This window comes from Notamacropus eugenii, chromosome 2 (genome assembly GCF_028372415.1).
Source record: "Notamacropus eugenii isolate mMacEug1 chromosome 2, mMacEug1.pri_v2, whole genome shotgun sequence".
Taxonomy (NCBI): Eukaryota; Metazoa; Chordata; class Mammalia; order Diprotodontia; family Macropodidae; genus Notamacropus; species Notamacropus eugenii.
The window spans coordinates 500,490,237-500,516,469 of record NC_092873.1 but is presented as its reverse complement, the minus strand read 5'-3'; the positions used below and the strand labels follow the sequence as shown (position 1 = coordinate 500,516,469).

Sequence of the window (26,233 nt, the reverse complement as noted above, 5' to 3'; positions counted from 1 at the left end):
AATCAATGACTATTTTGTCTTGCATGCCTAACCTTTCACACTGATCTACAACTCTATTTCTTAGTCAGTACTAAGAAGTTTTGATGATTGCTACTTTAGAATACAATTTCAGATATGGTGTAGCTAGGCCACCTTCCCTTGTATTTCTTTTTGATAATTCCTTTGATATCTGGACTTTTTATTCTTCCACATGACTTTCATTATTGTTTCTTCTAGCTCTGTAAAATAATTTTTAGTAGTTTGATTGGTATGGTACTGGATAAGTAAATTAATTAGGTAGGATCATCTGTTTTCTTAGCTTGGCCTACCCATGAGCAACTGATATTTTTCCAAAGATTTATGTCCATGTTTCACAGGCATAAAACAGTCAGATCAGCACAACAGCTCTGTATACCTTCAGTTTGGTAGTCAGTTTAATACCTCTTCTCTCCCAAACTTTTCTTTGGAGTTTCCCAAAAAATTGGTTGGTTTATAAGTGATGACATACTGTAAGGAGCAAATGTAGGCACAGTGAACAAGGCTGTTGTGTTCTGCACTCAACCACATTCCTGTCCTTTTGTATATTCTTGTGGTAGGACAAAACTTCCAGAACATCTGTTTAAGAGAAAGTTTTGAAAATCACAAAATGCCATGAACCTTTGAGGTCCTGTGATTAGTACTTCTAATATCATAGCACATGGAGGGAAATCACAAAGGGAACTGGATTGGATCTGTCTCCTCTCCACCTGCTTCTGACTGAACACCCTGAATTCAGATCAAAGTGTCTTTGTCCTCAACAAAGACCCTAAAACCATACCAGCTGTGCATGGAGTCATGAGACTTCATCTTGAGAACCAAGGACAGTGCATATTAATTCCAGAGTCTGCCAGGTTTGTGGCTGTTAGGATGATGCCAAATATCCAAGACTAATTTTATTGTACCCTGAGCCCACAACTTCTGGGACCTGGAGCAGAGTATATCCAGTGGCTAATCTGGTTTCCTTAAGATCATTATCAATAAGCCCCTACCCAAAGGCCATGGAGCCTCTGCTTAAATTCCTGGAATTTGTCCAGAACCAGCCCAGGATAATAACAGAGACAGGAGATATTGATTCATGTTTGTTTCAGTGTAGAGCAAAGGCCAAACCACTTTGAAGTTGACTTGAGCCCATCCTGTGTCACTCTCTATATAGTATTTTATGCTTTTTCAAACATGTGGACATCAGGGCCCCTCAATTATGAATTGAGAATAGTGCTGAAGATGATGGCTAGCAATTTACATATCACTTTAAAATTTGCAAGGCAAACATTACCTCATTTTTTATCCTCAGAAGAATCTGGTGTATTAGTTGCTGTTATCTGTGAAGGAACATGACTCCAATCACAGGCAGTGAGTGTCAGAGGCAGAATTAAAACTCAGGTCTTCCTGACTCCAAGTCCAGTACTCTACCACCTAGCTCCTCCCCTTTAGGACCATGGTTCCAACACAATTGGTCTTGGGTTCTACTGTTAAGATTTCAGCATTGGCCCTGAGGTCTTGCTCCTTGTCTCTAGCAGTGGGGAAGCAATGAGTCACTGCAGAGAAGGCCTAACTTCTAGGCAGTTTTTTTCATTGCCTAGGAATGTCCTTTAAGAAAAAATTCCCTGTGCCTTTTTGTCCTCTTCTAATCTACTGATTGTTTTAGATGGATCCTACCTATCATTTTACAAAAGACTCCATTTGTTCTTATGATCTCTAGTGTTTTGTATAGGAATGGGTGTTGTATTTTGTCAAATGCTTTTTCTGCATCTATTAAGATAATCATATTTCTGTTACTTTTGTTGTTGATATGGTCAATTATGCTGATAATTTTCCTAATATTAAACAAACTCTTCATTCCTGGTATAAATTTGACCTGGTCATAGTATATTACCTTGAGATAAGTTGCTTTACTCTCTTTGCTAATATTTTATTAAAAATTTTTGTATCTGCATTTGTTAGGAAAATTGGTATAGTTTAGCCAAGGAATCCCCATTTGCAAAAAGAAGGTGTTGGACTAGAACATCCCTAACGTCCCTGACAGCTCTATATCTACCGTCCTATGATCCCTAAGGTGTCTGCCCACTCTGAATCTATCATCCAATGATTACTTTGAAACCAAAATATCTCAGTAGTGTAGAACTGAAGGAAGACAACTCAGATCATACCCTAGTTTGCATCTGTCAGTAAGATGCTATCCACTCCCCAATGGGAGAATGAAAAGAATTAATAGGATCCTGAGACAGCAATCAGACAAATTCATTCATCTCATCTCTGTTTTTCAGTTGATTTTGAGAATAAACAACACACAAATCCAAATAATTGTAATCAACCTTCCAAGGGAAAAAGTAAATACATTTTAGATGATCCTCTATTTTAGATAATCTCCAACCTCTCCTCCACCAGTGGGAATCAGGGCAAGTCAACATCCCCTCAAAGATCCCCATCTAATGCTCCTCAAGGTCCTTATTACGTACTTCCTCTTTTTGTCTCCTCATTCAGCCACTCAAAGTGCTAGCTACTAGTTTCAGTTTCACTTTCCTCTACTTCATTTCCATATTTTTTTTTACTTCTCAGAATTCTTTGAAAACTGAAAACTGTCACAGTTCAGTGATCAGAGAGCTTTAGGTTAACAAACTGACTGAGAGGGAGTCAAAGTAAAAAGATTAAAAGAAAAACAAACGAACAAGCAAAACCAAGGGAGTCACCAAATTATGAAATACAGAAGACACAGAGACTGGGAAGTGGAGAAGTGGTAAGAATTTTTCTGTATTTTCTTTTCTAAATAGACCTCTCAGAAACTGTAAAGCAGCTGTGCTCTGTTTTATAATCTCTGCTTGGAGTTTTAGGAATGATGTGGGTAGGCCAGGCATTTCGCTTAAGATAGGACATGTTTTGTCCTCAGCCATCTCAGAGATCAGCAAAGTCTACATCTTGGTCTGGTCAGGAGTTACTTCAGAGCATTTGCTGTGTCCACTCCATGAGAAGCACTATTCTAGTCACTGAGGTCAGGAGGAGAGGTAAATGTCTGGCATAGAATGTTTCTGAGAAGCTGAACTATTTTAATATTGTCTGTGATGCAAATTCCTAAAACTGTGCAAATGTTGAAAATCTTAAGATTTGAGGGAGGAGAAGAAAAGACAGAGGAAAAAACCTGAACAGGAATCTAGAGCCCACTGAAACTGCCAAATCCTGCCTCCAGAATCTCATTCCATACAGCCAGTTTTCCCATTTATTAGGATTAGATACTGTGGGACTGTGGGCTCTTTTAATGGCAAGTTCCCCATCTTGGCTTATTTACTCTCTACACGGTCTAAAAACTGGAAAATTCTGAAAAAACTCAAGTCCAAGCTTTCAAGTACTCAAAATGCTAATGGACCAGGGCTAAGCACAGCACTGAAATAGGAAATATTTTATCAAAGTAGAAATTGCTGTGAATGAAAGGGCAAGAGGGCAAGCCTCGACCACAGCTCCAAATAAATGTGGTATCTTTCTATCTGATGAACTTGTCCTCACAGAAAAGGAAAGAAACAGAGCACAGAAGGAGGAAGGGCTTCTGTGGGAGGGCATCTCATTCTATCACAAGACCAGGGTTTGAGTAATCAGAAGCCAGAAGAGCAAACTGTGTTGGATCCAGACTTCTCCTCTGACCAGATATTTCTGCCCTGGGAGATGATGATGGGGAAAACAGTTCGAGATGTTTGCTAACTCCTAGTGGGACTGGCTGAGGGCAAGATCTGGATCTTAGCACCTAAACTGTGTTACTTCTGGAACTCCTAAGTATGGGGAGTGCCTAAAGATTAGGCAAGGGCTGTCTACATGTCTCAGGCATCATAATTGGAAGTTGTATTAATTTGGCTTTTTAAAAAGAATTAAAGGACATTCATTTTTCTGTTTAATTGATGAATTGGTAAAATCTTGATGCATAACCTGATAGGAGAATTCAGTTGAACAAACTTTTATTAAGGGCCTACTAGGTGCCATGTACTAAGCACTAAGAAACAAATAAAGCATTCCCCCCCACAAAAAAAATCCCAATTCTCTCAGTCTAATGGGAGAGACAATGTACAAACTATGTAGAAAGAGATACAGACGGTATATTAGAGAAAATTTTAAATTGTATTTCAAATTGGAAAGACAACCTCTGCTCTGAAAAACATGTTGCTCCTAACAAAACCCCCACCCTTTCTTCCTTTCTTTTTCAACCCTAACTCCTCAAATAGGTCAGTAATTCACCTGAATAGGACGCCAGCCGTTCATCTCTCACTTACCTACTCCAGCTAAATCCCTTGGTTCAGAGGAAATCATGATGAAGATATCCAATGAAAAACTAAAGTAGATGACTTCAGCCTCAGCATTGTAAAGTTACCCAGAAGCCCATAGCAGTAGGAAAGATGAGCCCTCCAGCACACCAGAGATGGCAGCTAGGTGGCGCAGTATTTAGAGTTTGACCCCAGGAGTCAGGAAGAACTGAGTTCAAATCTAGCTAGCTCTACTTACTAGTCAAGTGACAACAGTAAGGTCACTTACCATCTGTTTGCCTCAGTTTTCTCAACTGTAAAATAGGGATAATAATAACACCTCTTCACAGAAGTCCAATGAGATATTTGTAAAGTGCTTTCCACAGTGCCTTGTATGTATTAGGTGCTTAATAAATGCTTTGTCCCTTCCCCCATCAAGAAAACATGAAAGTGATAAGAAAGCAAGAGGGTGAGCACCCTGGAAATCCTAGGTAACAACCAGAGAGCAACCAATGACCATAGCAGTGACAACCAACACAATGTCACAGCACTTAGAGAAAGCCCAGGCACCCAAGGCTCCAATGTGCTTAGCATTCTGTCCAGAGACTCCAAAAAGGGTCCTGAAGACCCTGTGCTCTGAACCTTAAAGATCCAAGGACAAGGGAGTGAGGCTGAGGCCCAGGAGAGGAATTTCAGCACAAGAATTCAGAGACCCAAGGCTTGAACAAGTCGAAACCGCTCAGTCATTTAAAATGGAAGGGGTAGGAGAAGGGAATAAGCATTTATGTAGTTCCTACTATGTGTCAGGGACCATGCTAGTGCTTTTTACAAACATTATTTCACTTGCTTCTTAGGACAACCCTGCAAGATTGATGCTGATACTAACCATCTTTTACAGGTGAAGAAACTGAAGCAAAAGCTAAGGTTTTGTCTTGCTTAGAGGCACACAGCTAGCAAGCATCTGAGGTCAGGTTTAAATATACCTTCTGATACCAGCTTTTCCCAGTGCTCTACCCACTGTACCACCTTGTTTCCTCAATCACTTGTGCTGGTAGTAGGGAAGGGAAGCCTGACCCTGGTACAAATTCCTTATTTAGGAACTAAAGCTGGAGAGATAAGAAAAAATTCAAAGAAAACTAGAAGTGCTTGGAGTCAAAGACCTGAGCATGAACTCAATCTCCACTATTTCTTGACTGTGTGATTTTGGGCAGCCACTTACACTTTCTGTACTTTAGGTTCCTGTAAGTTGGATTAGATAATCTCTAAGTTCACTTCCAACTCTTACCCTATGATTTTATAAATATGTTAAAAATCCTTACATTTTTGCAATCTGAGATAGTTTCAGAGGCACAGAAAAATATGGGAAGAGGTAGCTGTTCCTACTTTTTATAGTAAATTGCATTAGAAGAGACAGAGACTGGATACTACAAAGTAATTACATTTAAGTCTTAGTGCAAATAATTAATCCCTTGACATGCTTACATCATTAAGATTCATACTGTAAACTTCTATTGGTCTGAATTCAGTTGCTATTAGAGGCAGTTTGTTCATCCTTCCTTGCTGAAGAAGACCATGCCATCAGAGAAATGACGACATGACTTGCACTTGATTGTGTTTTGAGTTAGGGAGGGCTGTGCAGGGCACCAGCCTCACTTCTCCTCCAGGGCCATCTGAATTCAGTGACCAGATATTCATCAGGATGACTGGAGATGACCCAGGATGAGGCAATTGGGGTTAAGTGACCTGCCCAAGGTCACCCAGCTAGTGAGTGTCCAGTGTCTGAGGTGAGATTTGAACTCAGGTCCTCCTGACTCCTGCACTGGTGCTCTATCCACTGCAGTACCTAGAGGCCCTAATTCACCTTTGAATATTGAAATTCAGATTCACATGATTGCTTCACAGGATTCATTAGTCGTCCTTTCAGTGTGTGACATGGAGACACTGGCACAGGCTGACTCAGCATGGAATGCTCACATCAGAGAAAGTGCTGTGCTCTATGAGCACAGCAGAATTGAAACATCTCAAACACAGGATGTACAAATTTTGAGTGTCCACCCTAAATGTTCATATGTACTATTTGTGCCCAACATGTAGTAGAGCATTCCAAGCTCATATTGGTCTGATCAGATGTAGTTAGGCACCGAAACTTGACTTTAGCATAGTGATGTCATTTTCGTCCTCTTTAAGAAGGAAGGGCAACATCCATAAGGGTATTAGTGGGGAGAGAGATAAGAGATCTCTGGTTCTGCCTGGAAACACAGTCTATGGGGAGGGTCACAACTGGAAGATGGAGTATGGCCCTGAGAATTGTATTTCCAGGTTCAGGATTTAGAAATGACTAATATTTCCCACCTCCTATTTGACTAGCCTTTGTACTTGCAGGTAACAATCCACCTTCAACATGGCCAGTAGAATTTTGATGCCAGCTCCAGTCTGCCTAATTGAAAACAGTAATGGGCAGTTCATGGTGAACCACAAAGCACTGCAGGTCCTTATCACAGTTACCCAGCCTGTGGTCGTGGTGGCCATTGTGGGACTCTATCGCACTGGAAAATCCTACCTGATGAATAGGTTGGCACAACAGAAAACTGGTAAGCCCCAAAGGTGAGGCTATGACACATCCCTCTGTATACACATTCAGAAGATTATGCATTTGGATCAGAGTAGGGTCTTAGTGATAAGAATAAATGAATTTTTATAGGCAAGATTTCTTCCTCAGTGCTCCTGATTCCTTTCAAATATAATAATGAAGAAACAGGACAGAGAAGGGAATTGAAATATTGTATTACAGAAGTTTTTCTTTCACAAGAAACATGGAGAGCTTAAAAATAAAATAACGTTAGAGCTCATAAAACAGAGAATTAAAAATAAATAGGCTAGACAAGAAAAGAAGTAATGAGGAAGACAGAGGAAAGGACATTTTTTTTTAAAAGGGGAAGTAACAACAAAAGGGAGAAGATTAAAAAAGCATCGACAAAAAAATAGTTACTTAGTGAGGGTGATGTTCAAGATGACATCACCTTAATGAAGAAAAGTAGAGATGTGTATTTTTTTCATATTTCTTAACAGTACTGATAAGAGGAGCAAAATTTTTTTGACTACTCTTTCCAAATTTATTACTTAAAATGAGAGTTTGAAAGGGAGATTTTGGAACTAGACTCTTAACTGGGGAGAGATAAGGTTTGAAAGAGAGAAATGAGCAAATATAAAAATAAGCAGAGAAATTAAAAATATAAATAATTTCAAAGAATCTAGAATAGGTCAGTTAAATGGGAATGAGGTGAGAAGATTGGAGAGGGGAGGACAAAGTGGGAATAATACATGGGTGCAATATCAAATTCAACAACTTCTCTCTCAGAAAGTAGAGTCAGTGTCACCATATCTCTGCCATTCTATGGGAAGCCCATGAGAAAAGCAAAGAGTTATTCTGGAGAGATTATTGACTGTGAAAGCTGAAGAGAGGAGAGAGAAAGAAACTAAAACAATTTATGCATAGAGATAATGGAATATAACATATCTCACAATGGACATGGAAAACCTTCTTGAGAAAAGATTTTAAATGCATATTCTGAAAGAATTGAATGATGTTACTAGGTTTCATAAACTGAGAAGTTCATAGTGGTCAGTCATTGAAAGTGACTTTGGGTATGACTTTCTCTCAGTTGAAATGTTAGAAATATTCACTCATAACTTTGTTTCCTTGTTGGTTACAGTGACAATATATAGAACAGTCAAGAACTTCAATGGTTCAGCCTAGGAATTGAGAAATTGGAGGCTCAGGAGAAGGGTGATTCCTATCAAGAGAGAAGTGAATTTAAGCAAATGGGGAAAGTTCTACCATTAGATAAGAAATATGCAAACTGAGGTGGAGCATAGAGCTAATTAATTAGTTAATGAGATTATTGTAGCTTTAGTCATTAATAAGAAATGTCAGAACATGATTTACTTAGAACCCAGGATAGAAATAAGAAAGTTGCACTGGTAACAGATAGAATGAAGTTTAAACAATATTGGTTACACATGAGGACTGACCCTAACTCACAGAGACACTAGTATAAAAGTTGCTTCAACATAAAAACAAATTTAAAAAAAGTCTCATGTCAAAATGCTGATTTTAAGAGATTATGTATAAAATAAATAAAAGGAGAAAGACAGATTCCACATGTGGACTGGATGCATAATCAAACCAAATGAAATAAATTGACAGAGTGGATAATGAACCAGAATCCAACAACACAAGAACACAGGCAGAAATAAATATCCATTTACATTGAAAATAAGAGAAAGGAACAAAACATACTACGCATCAGAGTGATTCCATAAAAATAGAGGCTGAATGAAGCTACAAAACAAAACAAAAATGAAAATCCACGTTACTAAGACAGATATACAGGAAATAACACTATGATTAAAGAATAGACAATGAAACAATACTATACTCACTATTAAGTGGAGCTTGGCCATATATGCACCATATGGAATAGCATCCATTTCATTTTTAAATATTAGCTGAATTAGAAAAGATACACATAGATAATAGCACAATATTTGTAGGTGACTTTAATGTTTGCTTCTCAGAGCAAGAAGTGCCGTAATGCTTCTAAGTTAAATTAAATCCCTCTGTGGGTCATTTGAAGCATTTTACACTCAATCTACATCCAGCACTCCTTCCACTACTCATCTGATTGGAATGTCCTCCATATGCCCCAAAGGTCAAAACTTCTACTTTGCTACCATCTAGGCTCATCTCTCTAAACTCTTGTGCAGATTTCTCCCTTGGCTCCACAGTGCAGTCTCACACCAAAGGCATCTGGATTTGGTGTGTTTCTCATCCCAATAAGGCAAATCACACCCTCATTCTTCTGGACACCGAGGGTCTGGGTGATGTGGAGAAGGTAAGAAGCAGTGGAGGCCACCCTGCTCAAGCAAATGTTATTAAATATTGTTGTTATAGGACTGCAGTGTAACAAACACCAAGCAAGTTGGTTTTCCCCTACTGCATAGCCATGGTAATCTAGGGTCTCACAGAAATAACAAAAGTCATGAATTCAGTACAGATAATGTGATCTAACTTCTAGGGTGACAGTAAGAATGACACATGGATCTTTGCCCTCGCTGTGCTACTGAGCAGCACTTTTGTCTATAACAGCATGGGCACCATCAACCAGCAAGCCCTGGACCAACTGCAGTATCCGTTTTGCACAAATGAAATGACAGTAAGAAATCACTTGGCAAAGTTCAAGGTCTATAACAGGGGTGGGAAACTTGTGACCTCAAAGCTACAGGTATCCTTCTAGGTCCTTGGGTATGGGCTTTTGACTGAGCCAAAGTTTTACAGATAAAATTGTTTTATTAAGGGAATTTGTTCTAGGGAGTTTGGATTCAGTCAAAGGGCTGCACTAGAGGACCTGAAGCGCAACACATGGCCTTGAAGCCACATGCTCCACATCCCTGGTCTATGCAAATACTGCTTATTACTGCTCAAAGGAAGAGCAAATAGGCCTGGGACAACTCTCCTCTTCCCTGAGGAGAGCTCTATAAAGTCCATGTTTTGTTGAATTAGGGACCTTCTCTAGTCATCCTGATCTATATCTTGCCACAGGGCCTAAATTGCTCCAGAGGAGAGAGTGAAGCTGCTGACTTTGCACAGTCCTCCCTCACTTAAATCCAATTCACTTTGAAGTCATAATATCTCCTTCAGATATCATGCTCCTGTTTAAGAATGAAGGATAAATAACAATGATAACTATTTTATTTTACCACTGATAGCAAAAAGAGAGGAGAATAGAGACACAGAGACAGACAGTCAAAGAGAGAGAAAGAGAGAGATAAAGTCAAAGAGACAAAGACTGAAAGCACAGTCTAGTGCAGGGATGGGGGATATGTGGCATGAAGGCCACATGTGTCCCTCAAGGACCTCAATTGAGGCCTTTACACTGAATCCAAAATTCACAGAACAAATCTCTTTAATAAAAGGATTTGTTCCGTAAAACTTGGACTCAGTCAAAAAGCCACACCCAAGGACCTAAAAGGCCACAGATTCCCCACCCCTGAAGTGGATAGAGAACCCCCATTGCAGTCAAGAAGACTTAGGTAATAATTTTTCTTCTGACAAGGGAAAACATTCTAACGCTGTACAAACCAAATATCAATCTGTATTTCTAAATGAAAATTGCTCATTGGAAGTTTCTTATACTGATAAAAACAAGAATCCAGTGAAACACACACACACACACACACACACACACACACACACACGCACGCACACACACACAAGTAATTGTCAGAAAAATCTCAAGTTCCTGTTAAAAAAGGCCAGTAATTTGATACAAGTGGAGAAGTAGAAGGCTTTAGGGAATTGGGAGACTTAAGGAATGATGACTGCTAGACTCTTTTTCTGCCACTTTTCCTTAATTAATACCACCAGCTATGTGACAGAACTGACAGATAAAATCAAAACAAAATCCTCCACCAGCACTGAGGAGATGAATGACTCCATGGAATTTGGGAGCCTCTTTCCAGACTTTGTGTGGACTGTGCGTGATTTCCTCTTGGAGTTGAAAATCAATGGGCAGGCTATCACCTCTGATCAGTACCTGGAGAATGCCCTGAAAGTGAAGAAAGGTCCCAGGGATGAAGGATTGGGTAAAGGGGGAAATCCCAGAAACTCTGTTATTACTGTCCACTTAATCTATGTATAGCCATAGTCCTTAGCCTCCTCAAAAAAAACACTAATATGGTGCAAGGCTTAGAAGGAAACTAGATGACTTAGTTCAACTAATAATTGTATTCAAGGGATAAATTTTTTGTCCTTTTCCTTTTCTCTCTTTACTCAACCTCATGTCTACAAGCATCAGTGTTAGGTGGGAGTCAAATGTTCTAAAGAGGACACAATTGGACAGGGCTGAACTCCAGTCCAACTTTCACTCTATGACAGATTCTTCTTCCTTCCCTTTCCTTAGGTCCCAGTGAAGAAGCCAGAATGTGCATCCAGAAGTTCTTTGTAAACAGGAAATGCTTCATCTTTGTCCCACCTGCTGATACAAAGAAGCTCCAACACCTGGACAAACTTCATGATGATGAACTTGATGTTGACTTTGTGGAAAATACTAAGAACTTCTGTGATTACATCTACAATGAAGCTAAGGCCAAGACTCTCCCAGGAGGTGGCATGGTCAATGGGCCTCGTGAGTCTTCTGCTCACCAGCACTTCCCATGATTTGCTTATGGCACTTGTAGGGAATACTAGAGTGTTTCACCAGAGAGGAGTCTTCCTCGGGTAACCATGAACAAAGCCAATGGCTGTCTTCTTGCATCAGACCAATCACATGTACCACATTTGTAAGAACTTTGGTTACCAAAAACATCTTTCTTATTTCCTGTTTCCTCAACTTACTTGCTACTTCCTGATTCTATCAGAAAGCTCACTTTCTGAGAAACAAAATGAAATCCCCACTCCCCACCCTGACAAAGAATAAAGATATAGCCTTCTTCCTAAACAAGGTGCCCTGGCCATTCTCCCAATCACTCCACTTGTCTTCCCTCTATAGGTCTAGGAAACCTGATCCTGAACTATGTCGAAGCCATCACCAGTGGAGATATTCCCTGTATGGAGAATGCAGTCTTGGCACTGGCTGAGCTAGAGAACTCGGCTGCAGTTCAAAAGGCTCTTACACTGTATGAAGAGCTGATGACACAGAAGGTCCAGTTCCCCACAGAAACCATTCAAAAACTGTTGGACATCCATGCCATCTGTAAGAGGGAAGCCACTCAAGTCTTTGTCAGGGACTCTTTCAAGGATATGAATCAGAAATTCCAAACAAAACTGGAGGTACCTTTTTTATTTTATGACTTTGCCTATGACCTACAGCTCTTAGTATGTTTGAAAGCCTCAGACCTCAGTATTGTGATTCTGACACCTCATTTTCAATATTATTAGTAAGTGAAAGACCCATGACTTGTATGTGCTCTGTAGGTCTAATGTAGCATGGTCATCTAATACATACATTGAAAATCTCGAAAAGTTAAAAGGTTACACATCAAAGGTCCACTTGAGGCTTTTGGTCTGCAAGGTGGGTTATATACTATGGTATATGCTGCAAACAAAGACAGTAGTGGGAAGGGATTTCTGGAAATTTCCAATCAAGACACTTGTATGCTTCATATATTGAAGGATCTAGTGGGAGTTGATTTCAGGCTAATGGGTGAGAGGACAAATTTGGTGCTTTTGACTGCCTGTAAAAGTGTATAGAGACAACAGATTTTGGTTCTATACCAATGTGTAGGAAGGATAAGTACCTCCTATGTTAGTTTTTAAAATTTATTTTTCTTTAATTTATGGAGTAAATCAAGCATTTTCATAACATGGTATTAAAAAGATGATTGCACATTGAACTGCAAGTCTATTACATAAAATTTGCCATTCCTTTTAAATATATAATAAAATCACCATTCAAGTTTCTTATTTTTCCTTGTTTTTCTTCCTTCCCCACCCCTACCCTGGAGATGGCTACTATTAGACACAAATGGGTACATATATGTGAAATTATTCAATACAGACTTCTATTTATGAGTTCTTTTTCTGGATGCAGATAGCATCTATCTTCACAGGTTCTTTACTTTTAATTTCTGTATTTATAATGACAAAAATGATTTAATCCTTACAAATTATTCTTAAAACAATATTGCTATTAGTATATACGGTGTTCTCTAGGTTCTTTATTATTTCATCCAAGTCTTTCCACGTTTTTCTAAGATTACTGAGTTTGTCATTTCTTACAACAGAGTAGAATTTCATCATAATCAAATACTACATACCTAACATGTTCTTAAAAGAAATCATCTGAAGGAAAGCATTTTAACAATCAAAATTACTTAGAAGTGAAAAGTCATGGGTTCTGCTTCATTAGAACTCCTCAAGAAAAGGTTGGATAATAGCTTGGGCAACATGGAACATGGGATAGATTAAATGACTATAGAAGTCCTTTTAAATTCTGAAATTATGTGATTTTTTTTGCATCACTTATGTCTTAATCCTGTTTTCTGTATTTAATCACTAAAGATTCAGGTGGAAGCCAAGCTAGATGACTTCCAAAAACAAAATGAAAGAGAGTCTATAGACCGGTGCACTGCTTTGCTCCAGGATATTTTCAGTCCTCTGGAAGAAGACATGAAGCAGAATGCCTTCTTCAAACCAGGGGGCTATAGTGTCTTTCTTCAGAAGAAGCAAGAGCTCATATATAAGTACCGCCAACAGCCCAAGAAGGGGATACAGGTAAACCTTCCCTTTGGACACAGGGTTAGGGTTGCAGATTAAGAGGAGTGAGGAATCTTTAATGGTCTTTCCCAAGCCTCAAAATGAATAGTTAACAGCCCTGTCAGCTAAAGTGACCCACCGGGATGTTCTGCTCAGATGAATGAACAAGCCTTGGCTTTACTCTCACAACAGTACTTCCTGTGTCCAATTCATTGTCTTCCTATCCTCCAGGCAGAGAAGACTTTGGAAGAATACTTGAAGTCAAAGCAAACTGTGGCTGATGCAATTAACCAGGCAGACAAAATGCTTACTGCCAAAGAAAAAAAGATGAAAGGTGAGAAATACATGAAAGAGACTGTAACCTGAGGAGTGCTGAGAATTGTGCCCTCTTCCTTCAGAAATGTTATTTAAGGTGACTTGATGTCCTTCAGAGTATCTGAGTTCAACAGACTCCTTTTTTACTTCCGAAATATTTCTTTCTCTCTAAGCAAATACTAGTTATGCTAGTGAAGAGTTCCAATAAGTTTGTTCTATTAAGTCAAACTAATAGTAAACAGGTAAGTAAAAGCCTGGGGAAGTGAGAAGCTTACTACTTCTAGTTGTTTTTCTTCAGTTTTAGTCATGTTGCACTCTCAGTGACCCCATTTGGAATTTTCATGGCAAAGATATTGCAGTGGTTTTCTATTTCCTTCTCCAATCCATTCTACAGATGAGGAAAATGAGGCAAATAGAGTTAGGCAACTTGACAATGATTGCACAATTAGTAAGTGTGTGAAGCCAGATTTCAACTCAGGTCTTCCTGACCCTCTATCCACTATTGCACCCAGATGCCCTTTCTACATTTAATTAAATTTTTTATAATTCTTCTTCCTTCTCAGAGCAACAGCGGAAAACAAAAGCTACAGTAGCTGCTGTAAGAAAGCTAAAAATCCTACAAAGAAGGCTGGAGCAGATAAAGCTGGAAAAGAAAAAGAGAAAGCAAGAGCAACTAAGAAAAATGGTTGCAAATATGGAAGCCCAGAGGAGGCAAATGTTGGCAGAGCAAGAGAGAGAGCAGGCTAGGAGACTAGAGGTATTACACTTTCCCAGTTCAAAATATGTCCTCTTCCCCCTTCCCTTTAATGACTTAAGTAAATGGACATCATGCAGTTCACAACCCTTGAATACTGAAAATTGTTGGCCCTAAAGGAAGACTAATGTAGTCCAGGACAACATCTTCTATTTCTTTTTATTAATCCATCTTGTAAACCTTTATTAGGCACCTACTCTGTACAGTCATTATGTCAGCCTCTGAAGATAAAGGGGAAAAGACATGAAGTAAAGGAGGGAAGAAGAAAAGTACAGAAGAGAAGGAAGAAAGGAAGGAAGAAAAGAAGGCAGAATTGAAGTGTGAGAAGGAAGACTGGGGGGGGGGAAGAGGGACAAAGGAAGGAGGGAAAAAGGAAGAAAGAGAGAAAGAGGAAAGTAGAGAGAAAAGAATGAGGGAAGGGAAGGGAAGGAAAAAGGAGGGAAGAAAGGATGGGAGGGGGAAAAGGGAGGGAGCAAGGAAGAGAGGAGAGAAAGAAGGGATGGAGTGAGGGAGAAAAGGAGGAGTGAGAGAGGAAGGAAAGGAGAGAGGAAAGGGAAAATGCAGAGTATTCAAAGAGTTATTCTATTTTTCTGAACTTTTAGCATACCCCTCTGTACCAGTCCTTGAACAATTATATATAAGACCTTGTATTTTGAGTTTTCTTCATGTTGCTTCCCTAACTAGATTGTAAACTCCCCCAAAGTAAGGATCATATTTATGTTTCTTGGTATCCTCCACAGACCTTAGTAAAGTATATTGCATGTTCATATATTCAATGAAGAAAGTTATTAAACAGCTAGAACTTAATCACCAATCACTAAGAAACCCAGAAGAATGTGACCTCCCTGAAGGCAGGGACTTTTCCAGTTTTTGCCTTTGTTCCACCACCTAGAATCTAGTAGTAGCGCTTGCTCTCATTAAATTGAATCTCCAAACCTAAGCGAGGGGTCCCTCAGATTTCACCTACACTCACTCTGTTGGACATGTTTTTGTTCTCATTTCTGTGCAGGAACAAGCACAATTACTCCAGGAACAGCAAAGGCAGTTGATTGCTCAACAAACACTCCATATTCAGCGTTTGGAGGCCCAATTACGTCACAGTCACTCAAGTGATGACTGTATTATATTGTGAAGATAAGAGCTTCACCATCTCACTCACCCACAGCTGCAGCGTCATTAAAATGAGAAATGTTTATCCTTGGGACAATGCTCAAGAGACTCAGCTTACTGAAATGATAAGAGAAGTATACAATTGGATGAATAAAGGTATCTCAGAAAGCATCTATCAAACCCTGGTCCAAAGGATGTGTCTATTTTTAATGATATCCCTGACAAGTCAGTGGTCATTCAGCCTCAGCTCAAAGCCCCCCAAGGATGGAGAATTCACTCCCTTTATAAGTAAGGTATCCCATTCTACTTTTGGTTAGCCCTGTTTGTTCAGGGGTCTTTCCACAGCAGGAAGCAGGATGCTTCCCTGCAAATGTCATCTAGCTCTGTTCCTTGTGAATAAGCTCACCTTGTCTAATCTCCTCTTCCACATGACAACTTTTCAACTATTTGTAGACAAATATGAAACCAAAACAGGGCAAAAGACAAGAAAAAAGAGGAGCGAAGGGACATTTAGTGGTTTAAAGCACAGCCAACATGATGTTTATTGCTCCCATGCAACTCTGCTTCTCTGGTCTAATAAAAAAGAAAAATTTAAGAATTTACAGTCTCTTTTTCAAATTCAATTTGGATTCTGAGTTCAAGAGAAAATACTGTGTCATCCTCCTGCTCAGTAACCTTGTGGCAGGTGAAAGACAAAATGACTAAAGAAACAAAGTTTCAATGTTCTGAGCAAATGGATTTATGAAGATATGCATGATAATTGCCCCAGAAGTTAGGACCAGGCTCATTCCTCAGTTATGCCACTAGACCCCAAATAGGACAAGATAAAATTATATACATTAAAAATAAATAATTACATAAGGCTAATTAAAAGGAAACAATATAACATTAAGTAATCTAGTTTTCAATTAGTTGAAAGATCAGGGAATTTCCAAGTTGGGATGGTGAGAATGAATGGATGAAATTCCCAACAATCAGAAAAGAAGGTGCCCCACTGCCCCCCAAGTATCTGTGAACGATCAAAGTATCATGGAAACAATAACTGATGAATCAATACAGGGGCATTTTTCAGATAAAAGCTATGGGTAGCCTGAGATGCACAATGGTGAGAAAATTCCTTGCATTAATCAGTACTCTCTCACGTGGTTTCTGGACACCACAACCTAGGTCCTTGGTGAAGGGTCTCTAAGAGAGGATGGAGGTGGTCCAGTTTCACAGCTGTGCAGGGCTAGGTTTAAATAATACATTAATTCCCACAACTGAATAAAGTTTTCTTCTAAGGCTAGATTCATAATTGGGTAGACTTGGACCTAAGAAGCTCCAGAATTAGGGTAACGACCAAGTCAGTGAGGTTAAATTCCTACAATCAAGCACTCGCTCTCATTGCTTTAATTTCCTCTATTTCCAATCATTCCCTACTACCTTCATGATCATATTGAACTAGTTATGCTAGTGCAGAGCCAATAAGTTTGTTCTCCTCCATTGAATATTTAGAGCCCTTCATAAATTGGCGCTTTCCTACCTTTACTGCTTCTTATACCTCACTGCCCTCCACATGTGCTGTTTCAGCAACACTGATTACTTTCAGTTCCTCAGACACAACAAGCCATGTCTGATCTCCAGGCCTTTTCTTTCTCTGTCCTCTATTTCATCAAGGCTCTGCCTCCTACCTCTGCTAAAATCTACCTTCTTCAAAAGGCCTTTCCTCTCCCTCCAGTTTTTAATGCGGCTTTCCTCATTATATTGCCTGCCATTAACTCTCTATGGATCTTGCATCTGAATAATTATGTGGAGGTTGTTTCTTCCCTTAGAATATCAGCTTCTTGAGGACAGGAATTATTTTTAACCTTTTTGTTTTATCTCTCAATTGCTTAGCACACTGCCTGGCCCCTAGGAAGCACTTAATAAATGCTTGTTGACTAACTGACAAGACATGAAAACTAGCCTCTCATGATTTAATATTCTGCATTTTTTATTCAGTCAAACAATTGAAAAACTGAAAAGAGAAGCAACTGAGAAGGAGATAAAGTCGTTGGAACAGCAACAAATGAAAATGCAGCAGAAAAATGTAAGCTCAGCAGAGAGGTCATGAAGAAATCATCAAACAATTGAAAAAGAAGAAGAAAGATAGGATCCAGATTCTGAGAGAACAGGAAGTGATTCTGGAATATAAGCTAAAGGTACATGGAGGTTGGGTATGCTCAAGAAGCAACATAATCACCATGGTAGGAAAGGGAAACATATCTTCATGCCACTCAATATAGTGGAGAACAAAAGACTCTGGATTTTTCATCAGAAGATCTGGGTTTGAGCCCTTTCTTCCTCCTCCTCCTCCTCACCTGTAATATAGGGCCAGTCATTTCTGCTTCACTGAGTGCACAGAATTGTTGTACAGATCAAATGATTTTTGTGTCCCTCATAGAACACACCCCACTCTCACAATGAGCTGCCCAGGTGAGTCTATTCCAAGTTTGAGTTATTCTGCAGGTCCTCACTTTCTGAGATTCAATGTTTAAAAACCCCTACCAAAGAATGGGTTTCTAGTGAACCAGAAGACACACTTAGCTCAAAGCAAAGACCTAAAGCCTGTAGACTTTTCTTCTGCATCCCTTTTGTACAAGGCAGAAAACTTAACATACAATCATAAATCTAGAGAACACCTCTCAATGGTTTTTCACCCATAGGAGATCCATGAATTTCTGTGAGCCTTAATTGCAATAGGCTTTTTCTCTTCAGAAGGAGATTTCAGAACCCAGAGACCAAGCTGTTTGGGACAAAGATCCAGGGCCACCTCAACTAACTTGTGCATCTAGGCACAAGTTAGAATTCTATTCCATGGCTAGCAATCTCTGGCATTGTGTCTGGCAGGATTCTGTCCGTGTTGAGGTCAGAAAGTCTTGGTTTAACTTCCCTTGCTAAACTTGTCATAGATAGCATGAACTAAGGATTGCCCTTTTCTGAAACAGTTGAGTGCTATGTTCAAGGTCCCCCAGTGTGTCGACCCCCAAATCCTTGATTCCTGCAAATGTAAGACAGAGTGAACTGGTCCTGTGACCCCATTGATAGGAGTAACTGCAGTAACATTTCCTCTACCAGTACAATCAATACCACCCTGTAGGGAATGTCCTAGAGAATTCCTGGTGGCAATGAGGAGGTTAAAGGACTTGTCCTGGGTCACACAGCCAGGATGTCGTATAGGTTAGGACTTGAGTACAGGTCTTCCTGCCTCTTAGGCTCTCAATAAGGCCATGGTGCCTCATATAAATGATGGGGTCAAGAAAGACAAAGGAGCAATTGTAGGCACAGTGAACAAGACAGTTGTGTTCTGCACTCAACCACATTCCTGGCCTTTTGTATAATCTTGTGGTAGGACAAGGCTTCCATAACATCTGTTTAAGAAAAAGTTTTGAAAATCACAAAGTGCCATGAACCTTTGAGGTCCTGTGATTAGTACTTCTAATATCATAGCACATGGAGGGAAATCACAAAGGGAACTGGATTGGATCTGTCTCCTCTCCACCTGCTTCTGACTGAACACCCTGAATTCAGAACAAAGTGTCCTTGTCCTCAACAAAGACCCTAAAAATATACCAGCTGTGCATGGAGTCATGTGTAATCCTGAGAACCAAGGACAGTGCATATTAATTTCAGAGTCTGCCGTGTTTGTTAGGATGATGCCAAATATCCAAGACTAATTTTATTGTACCCTGAGCCCACAACTTCTGGGACCTGGAGCAGAGTATATCCAGTGGCTAATCTGGTTCCCTTAGGATCATTATCAATAAGCCCCTACCCAAAGGCCATGGAGCCTTTGCCTAAACTCCTGGAATTTGGCCAGAGCCAGGCCAGGATAGTAACAGAGACAGCAGATATTGATCCATGTTTATTTCAGTGTAGAGCAAAGGCCAAACCACATTGAAGTTGACTTGAGCCCATCCTATGTCACTCTCTATATAATATTTTATGCTTTTCCAAATATGTGGACATCAAGGCCCCTCAATTATGCATTGAGAATAGTGCTGAAGATGATGGCTAGCAATTTACATATCACTTTAAGGTTTACAATGCAAACATGATCTCATTTTTATCCTCACAACAATCTGGGGAATTAGTTGCTATTATCTGTGAAGGAACATGACTCCAATCACAGGCAGTGAGTGTCAGAGGCAGAATTAAAACTCAGGTCTTCCTGACTCCAAGTCCAGTACTCTACCACCTAGCTCCTCCCCTTTAGGACCATGGTTCCGACAAAATTGGTCTTGGGTTCTACTGTTAAGATTTCAGCATTGGCCCTGAGGTCTTGCTCCTTGTCTCTAGCAGTGGGGAAGTAGTGAGTCACTGCAGATAACGCCTGACATCTAGAGAGTTTTTCTCACTGTCCAGGAATGTCCTTTGAGAAGAAATTCCTTGTACCTTTTTCTCCTCTTCTAACCTACTGATTGTTTTAGATGGATCCTACCTATCATTTTACAAAAGACTCCATTTATTCTTATGATCTCTAGTGTTTTGTATAGGAATGGGTGTTGTATTTTGCCAAATGCTTTTTCTTCATCGATTGAGATAATCAAATGCTTTTTGTTACTCTTGTTGTTGATGTGGTCAGTTATGCTGATAATTTTCCTAATATTAAACCAGCCCTTCATTCTTAGTATAAATTTGGCCTGGTCATAGTGTATTATCCTTGAGAAAAGTTGCTTTACTCTGTTTGCTAATATTTTATTTAAAATTTTTGCATCTATATTTATTAGGAAAATTGGTATAGCTTTCTTTCTCTGTTTTGGCTCTTTCCAGTTTGGGTTTCAGAAGCATATTTCTATCATAAAAAATAGTTTCATAGTATTCCTTCACCTATTCTTCAAAACAGTTTAGACAGTATTGGAATTAATTGATCTTTAGGTGTTTGATAGAATTTATTTGTAAATCCATCTGGCCCTGGAGATATTTTCCTAGGGATTTCAGCGATGGCTTCTTCAATTTCTTTTTGTGAAATGGCATTATTTAAGTATTTTATTTCCTCTTCCCAAATCTTGGCATTTTATAATTTTCTAAGTATTCATTTATTTCATTAAGATTGCCAATTCACTGACATACAGTTGGGCAAAATAGCTCCTAATTATGGTTTTGATTTCCTTTTCAATGGTGGTGAATTCAGTTTCTTCATTTTTGACACCAGTAATTTGATTTTTTCCTTTTCTTAAATAGAATTAACCAAAGGTTTATCAATGTTATTGGTTTCCTCATAAAATAGCTCTTAGTTTCATTTCTTAGTTCAATAGTTTTCTTAGTTTTAATTTTATTACTCTTTCCTTGTTTTTCAGAATTTCTAATTTGGCATTTAATTGGGGATTTTTAATTAGTTCTTTTTCAAGCTTTTTTAGTTGCATTCCCAATTCATTAGCCTATTCTTTCTCTGTTTTATTAACGCAAACATTCAGAGATATAAAATTTCCCCTAAGAACAGCTTTGCCTACATCCCATAAGTTCTGGTACATTGTCTCATTACTGTCATTCTCTTTGATGCAATTATTGATTGTTTTTATGATTTATTGTTTGACCCACTCATTCTTTAGCATTAGATTATTTAATTTTCAATTAATTTTTATGTCTATATTTCCATGGCCTTTTATTACATGTAATTTTTATTGCATCATGATCTGAAAAGCATGAATTTAATATTTCTGCATTTCTCCATTGGATAAAGAGGTTTTTATGCCCTAGTACATGGTCAATTTCTGTGTAGAAATTAGTACTGAGAAAAATTATATTTATTTCTATGCCTATTCAATTTTCTTCACAGGTCAACCATATCCAACTTTGAAAAAAATTTTCTTCTTCTGTTTAACCTCTTTTTTGTGTATTTTGTGGTTAGATTCATCTAGGTCTGAGAGCAGGAGGTTGAGATCCCCAACTAATATAGTTTTGTGGTCTACTTCTTCCTGTAATTCCTTTAACTTCTCCTCTAAGAATTTGGATTCTATACTAATTGGTGCATATATGTTTAATATTGCTATTTCTTGATTGCCTATGATACCTTTAAGCAAGATGTAGTTTTCTTCCTTATCTCCTTTAACTAAAACTATTTTTGCTTTTGCTTCGTCTGAAATCAAGATTGTTTCCAATGCTTTTATTTATTTTTACTTCAACTGAAGCATAATATATTATACTCCAGTCTTTTACCTTTACTCTGTGTGTGTCTCTGCTTCAAATGTGTTTCCTGTAAACAAGATATTGTAGGATTATGGTTTCTAATGTAGAAACTGTATGCATAATCCTCACTGTGGTTCCGTTATATTTAAATTATTTCTTTCTGACTGCTTGCAGTATTTTCTCTTTGACCTGGTAATTTTAGAATGTGTCTAAAATATACCTTGGCATTTTCAATTTCAGATCTTTCTCAGGAGGTGATAGGTGGATTCTTTCAATTTCTATTTTACCATCTGCTTCAAGGACCTTAGGGCAGTTTACCTGAATGACTTCCTGAAAGATGCCATCCATGCTCTTTTCTTCATTGTGGCTTTCAGGTAGATCAATAATTTTTAAATTGCCCCTCCTGGCTTAATTTTCCAGATCAGTTGTTTTACCAGTGAGGTATTTTACATTTTTCTTCTATTTTTCATTCTTTTGTTTTTATTTGTTTGATTTTTGATATCTTATAGTCATTAGCTTCCACTTGCCCAATTCTAAGTTTTAACAAATTATTTTCTTCAATAGGATTTTGTCCCTCCTTTTCCATTTGGCCAATTCTACTTTTTAAGGAGTTGCTTTCTTCAGTATAATCTTTTTCTATTTGGCTAATTGTATTTTTCAAGGATTTGTATTCTACCGTCAGTTTTTTCCTTCCTTTTCCAAGCTATTGACTCTCTCTCGCATACCTCTCATTTCTTTCCCCAATTTTTCTTCAGTCTCTCTTATCTGACTTTTAAAATCCTTCTTGGGCCCTTACAGGAAGGATATTTGGGCTTAAGACCAGTTCATACTCCCCTTTGAGGTTTTGGATGTGAGTATACTGACAATGTTGTCCTCTTCTGAGTTTGTGTTTTGATCTTCTCTGTCTCCATAATAAGGATCTATGGTCATTGTCCATTTCTACTTCTTGCTTATGGTTTTTGTCTATTTTATTGCTTTTAAAGTTGAGCTCTGCTTCTGGGCTGCAGGGGACACTGTCCCAAACTTCTTGTGCTGGAAGTCTGGGTTCTGGTCACTGGCTTTGTGTCCTGGGGCTTCAGGTGCTGGCAGCTGGAGGTTGTAAGGCAGCTTTTCTGGTGCTGAGCTGGGGTCAGCAATACTTAAACTCTCTGGGTGGGGATAGGGAATCTGACCCCTAAAGGACACCTATGGCTTCTTTAAAGCACCGGAATATTTGGTTGCTGGAGGATGTTTGTCTGCCACCAATGCAGGGCTTGCCTCTGACTTGCAGGAACCCCTCCTGTCCTATATTACTACGTCTCCCCAGAGTGAGAAAGGCCTTTCCTGTTAATCCCTCAAGCTTTCTGGGCAGGCGACAAGACTCTTGCACCCCATATTTCTCCTGGCTTAGCTGTTCTAGGATTTTTCCTAGGTGGATATTTTATGGGTTTTGAAAGATCAATAAGGGAGAGTGAGATTGACTTACTTCTTACTCAGCCATCTTGGGTCCCCGAAGTTGAATGGTGTCTTTATAAAAATCAGATATAAAGCCCCCCACATATTTTACATGAATGAAGTGGAGAGAAGAAGGAGGAGGAAGAGAAAGAGAATGAGAAAAAGAATTGGTGGAGGAGGAGGAGATGGAGGGGAAGGAGGAAAAGGAAATGGAGGAGGAGAAAGAAGAAGAGGAGGAGGAGGAGAAGAAGACAGCACTCTGGTTTCCAACAAAATAAATGGCTTGCATGATGTCTTTCCCTTCCAATATGCTCAAACATGTAAAGGAGCTGCATGTAAAATAACAATGATGGTCCTTCTCAGATCTGACAGGGAAAAGAGTTTGATGCTAGAAACCCTCCAGGCACCATGGAAGTTGAAAGTGCTCCCTCACCCCAGCTTTTATCCTCTCAAAGTCTCAGTGCTCTGTCACACCAGGACCTCAAAAGGAAACCAGAGGGAAGTTCAAACGATTTCAACTTTAATTTCCTTAAGCTTCATTGCACTTGGGCTTTTATCTCTGCATATCCTTCATGGATTTATTAGATCTAAAGGATGAAGATCCCTGGAATTTCTCTTTGGCCAAAATAGATTTGGTGGCCTCTCCCACCAGATCTCATTTCTTAATGAATGAATTCAGTGTTTCCTATGTCTCCAAAGGGAAAACTTCCCTGTTCTCTCACTGTAACCTTGAACCAGAAAGTAAATACTTTAACACAAATGGATTTCAAGGGACAGTGTTTTATATCATAAGAATGAAAAGGAAAAAACCACCCAAAAGGAAATCAGTAAGAGGACAAAGTGTTGGTACAGGCCAGTCTAGGAGCTCAGGAGAAACAAATTTTTCTCTCTACTTTTCCTTTCTCCTCCTCCTCTCCCTTGGACAAAAGGAAACAGGAGATAAATGTTCCATATTCCATCTGGGCTCTGAGTTAAAGATCCTTCAAATAGGCAGAGGGAAGAAGCAATGAAGCCAGCAGTTTAGTCTCACTTGACAGACTAATCAGATTCCAATAGCCTCTGTCTCATTCCCAAAGCTTTAATTGTCAATCATTCATAGTACCACTTTGCATGTTGACTCTGGTGGGAAAGTGCCATGGGATTTAAGAGGTAAAGACAGCATGTACAGCACTGTCACTCCAATCTCTCTCCTCCATGCTTTCTATTCATGTACTAAGATCTGCCCAGAAGATCCCACTTCTTCCTAGAGCTCTCCTTAATGATCTGGTCATGATCATGTGAATTTTATGAAATCTAGATAAAAGTTTGCTCAGTTGTCCTAGCTGCTTCTAGAAGACTGAGTTTCCCTGGACCAGAATCACAAACTATGGACTATACACAAGTCAGATGTTGGTTTTAAATCATAGCTACATTTTCTCAAGTGCAGAGGGGCAGCCCACATCCCCTATTGGTTCAGTGAAGCGGTGATGAAGAAAGACATGGGTCAGGCAGGAGATGATAGAACAACTCCATTTATTTATCTGAGGGTCAGGACATTTAAAGACAAAAACCAAAAGTATTTGTGATAAGCTGCCAGTCTCCCATTCTTGTTTTCTTGACTCATTCTTTGTTCTCAGGAATGTGATCCTTGAGGACATCTGCTGACTTTGCCTATTATCTTGTACTCTGCACATTCTCTGTTTATCTCACAGACACAGGAAATCCAGAGGTCATGGAGAGTGATACTAGATGATAACGAGTGCAGTCTCAGAAAACAGGTTCCCCCTAAGGTCTGGTCTGAAGTTGATTCCGAACCCCATTTGCACCCTCAACACTCACCAGGATGTGCTGCATAAGTGACAAAAATGTGAGCAGGAAGAAACTTTCCAAAGCATAACTAGAAGAGTCTCCATATCATAAGAATCTCTGACACAAAGAGGACATTTGAGTGGGTTAGTTTATAACTAATATATCTTTTTACCTTTGCAATCAACCCTGGAGGTCAATGCTTCATTGCTTACAAACAGTAACAGAGGTTGAAGGTTGAGAGGATAGGGTCCTGTACATATGTAATATGTGTATATATATATTATACATGTATATATTATATATACATATATATGTGTGTGTATATATATATATATATATATATTATATATATATATATATATATATATATATATATATATATATATATAGAGAGAGAGAGAGAGAGAGAGAGAGAGAGAGAGAGAGAGAGAGAGAGAGAGAGAGAGAGAGAGAGAGAATAAGGTGAGGTGAATATGAAGCAATGGTATTTTTAAAAGAAAATTAAGTGTTGATGTACTAGGAGAAAGAGAAAGGGAAAGGTAGAATGTAGTAAATCATCTCACATAAAAGAGTCAAGAAAGAGCTTTTACAATGGAGTGGAAAAAGCAGAAGGTGGGAGGGAATAATGGAACCTTCTTTCATTGGATTTGGCTTCAGAAGGGAATAATATACACACTCTATTCGGTATGGAAGTTTACCTTACCATACAGAAAAGCAGGGGGGAGGGGGATAAGAGAGGGAGATATTAGAAGGCATGGTAAATTGGAGAAAAGGGTGATTGGAAGCAAACACTTTGGTAGAGGGACAGGTCAAAAGAAAGAATAGAATAAATGGAAGTCAGGATAGAATGGAGGGAAATATAGTTAGTGTCTCTCAACATGACTGTGATGGAAGTGTTTTGCATGTTACATACACATGTGTCACCTATATCAAAATTCTTGCTGTCTCAACGAGGGTGGGTGGAGAGGGGAGAAGGGAGACAATATGGAATGCAAAGTTTTTCACACTAGTCAGCTCAACACCACGTTATCCAGCTTCTAACTGAAAGAACCAGAGACCACAACACACAAAGACTCACCATCATGAGCAAGATGTAAAGGAGTAAGGAAAAGACCACAGAATCTTTCTGTGGGGAAAAGGACCAAAACACAAATGCCAAAGAGGTCAGTATTGAGATTATACTCCCATTGG

The 26,233-nt window shown here is 39.0% G+C and overlaps 1 protein-coding gene across 3 annotated transcripts in view; it reads left to right on the top strand.

The window, feature by feature from the left end:
- The first annotated feature begins 2,553 nt into the window (after nt 1–2,553).
- The window catches only part of LOC140529958 (guanylate-binding protein 1-like), a 48,551-nt gene continuing 24,871 nt past the window's right edge, over nt 2,554–26,233 (top strand). Inside the window, exons 1-11 of one of the 3 annotated variants that reach the window (XM_072649022.1) lie at nt 2,554–2,752; nt 6,621–6,829; nt 9,006–9,133; nt 9,317–9,426; nt 10,666–10,862; nt 11,201–11,425; nt 11,789–12,069; nt 13,300–13,512; nt 13,726–13,828; nt 14,373–14,566; nt 15,573–16,273. In XM_072649022.1, coding sequence (XP_072505123.1) covers nt 6,640–6,829; nt 9,006–9,133; nt 9,317–9,426; nt 10,666–10,862; nt 11,201–11,425; nt 11,789–12,069; nt 13,300–13,512; nt 13,726–13,828; nt 14,373–14,566; nt 15,573–15,695 — 1,764 coding nt within the window. In that variant the 5' untranslated portion in view covers nt 2,554–2,752; nt 6,621–6,639 and the 3' untranslated portion in view covers nt 15,696–16,273. Of the gene's footprint in view, nt 2,753–6,620; nt 6,830–9,005; nt 9,134–9,316; nt 9,427–10,665; nt 10,884–11,200; nt 11,426–11,788; nt 12,070–13,299; nt 13,513–13,725; nt 13,829–14,372; nt 14,567–15,572; nt 16,274–26,233 lie in introns of those variants that run through there. The other 2 variants (XM_072649019.1, XM_072649021.1) reach the window with 2 other exon arrangements.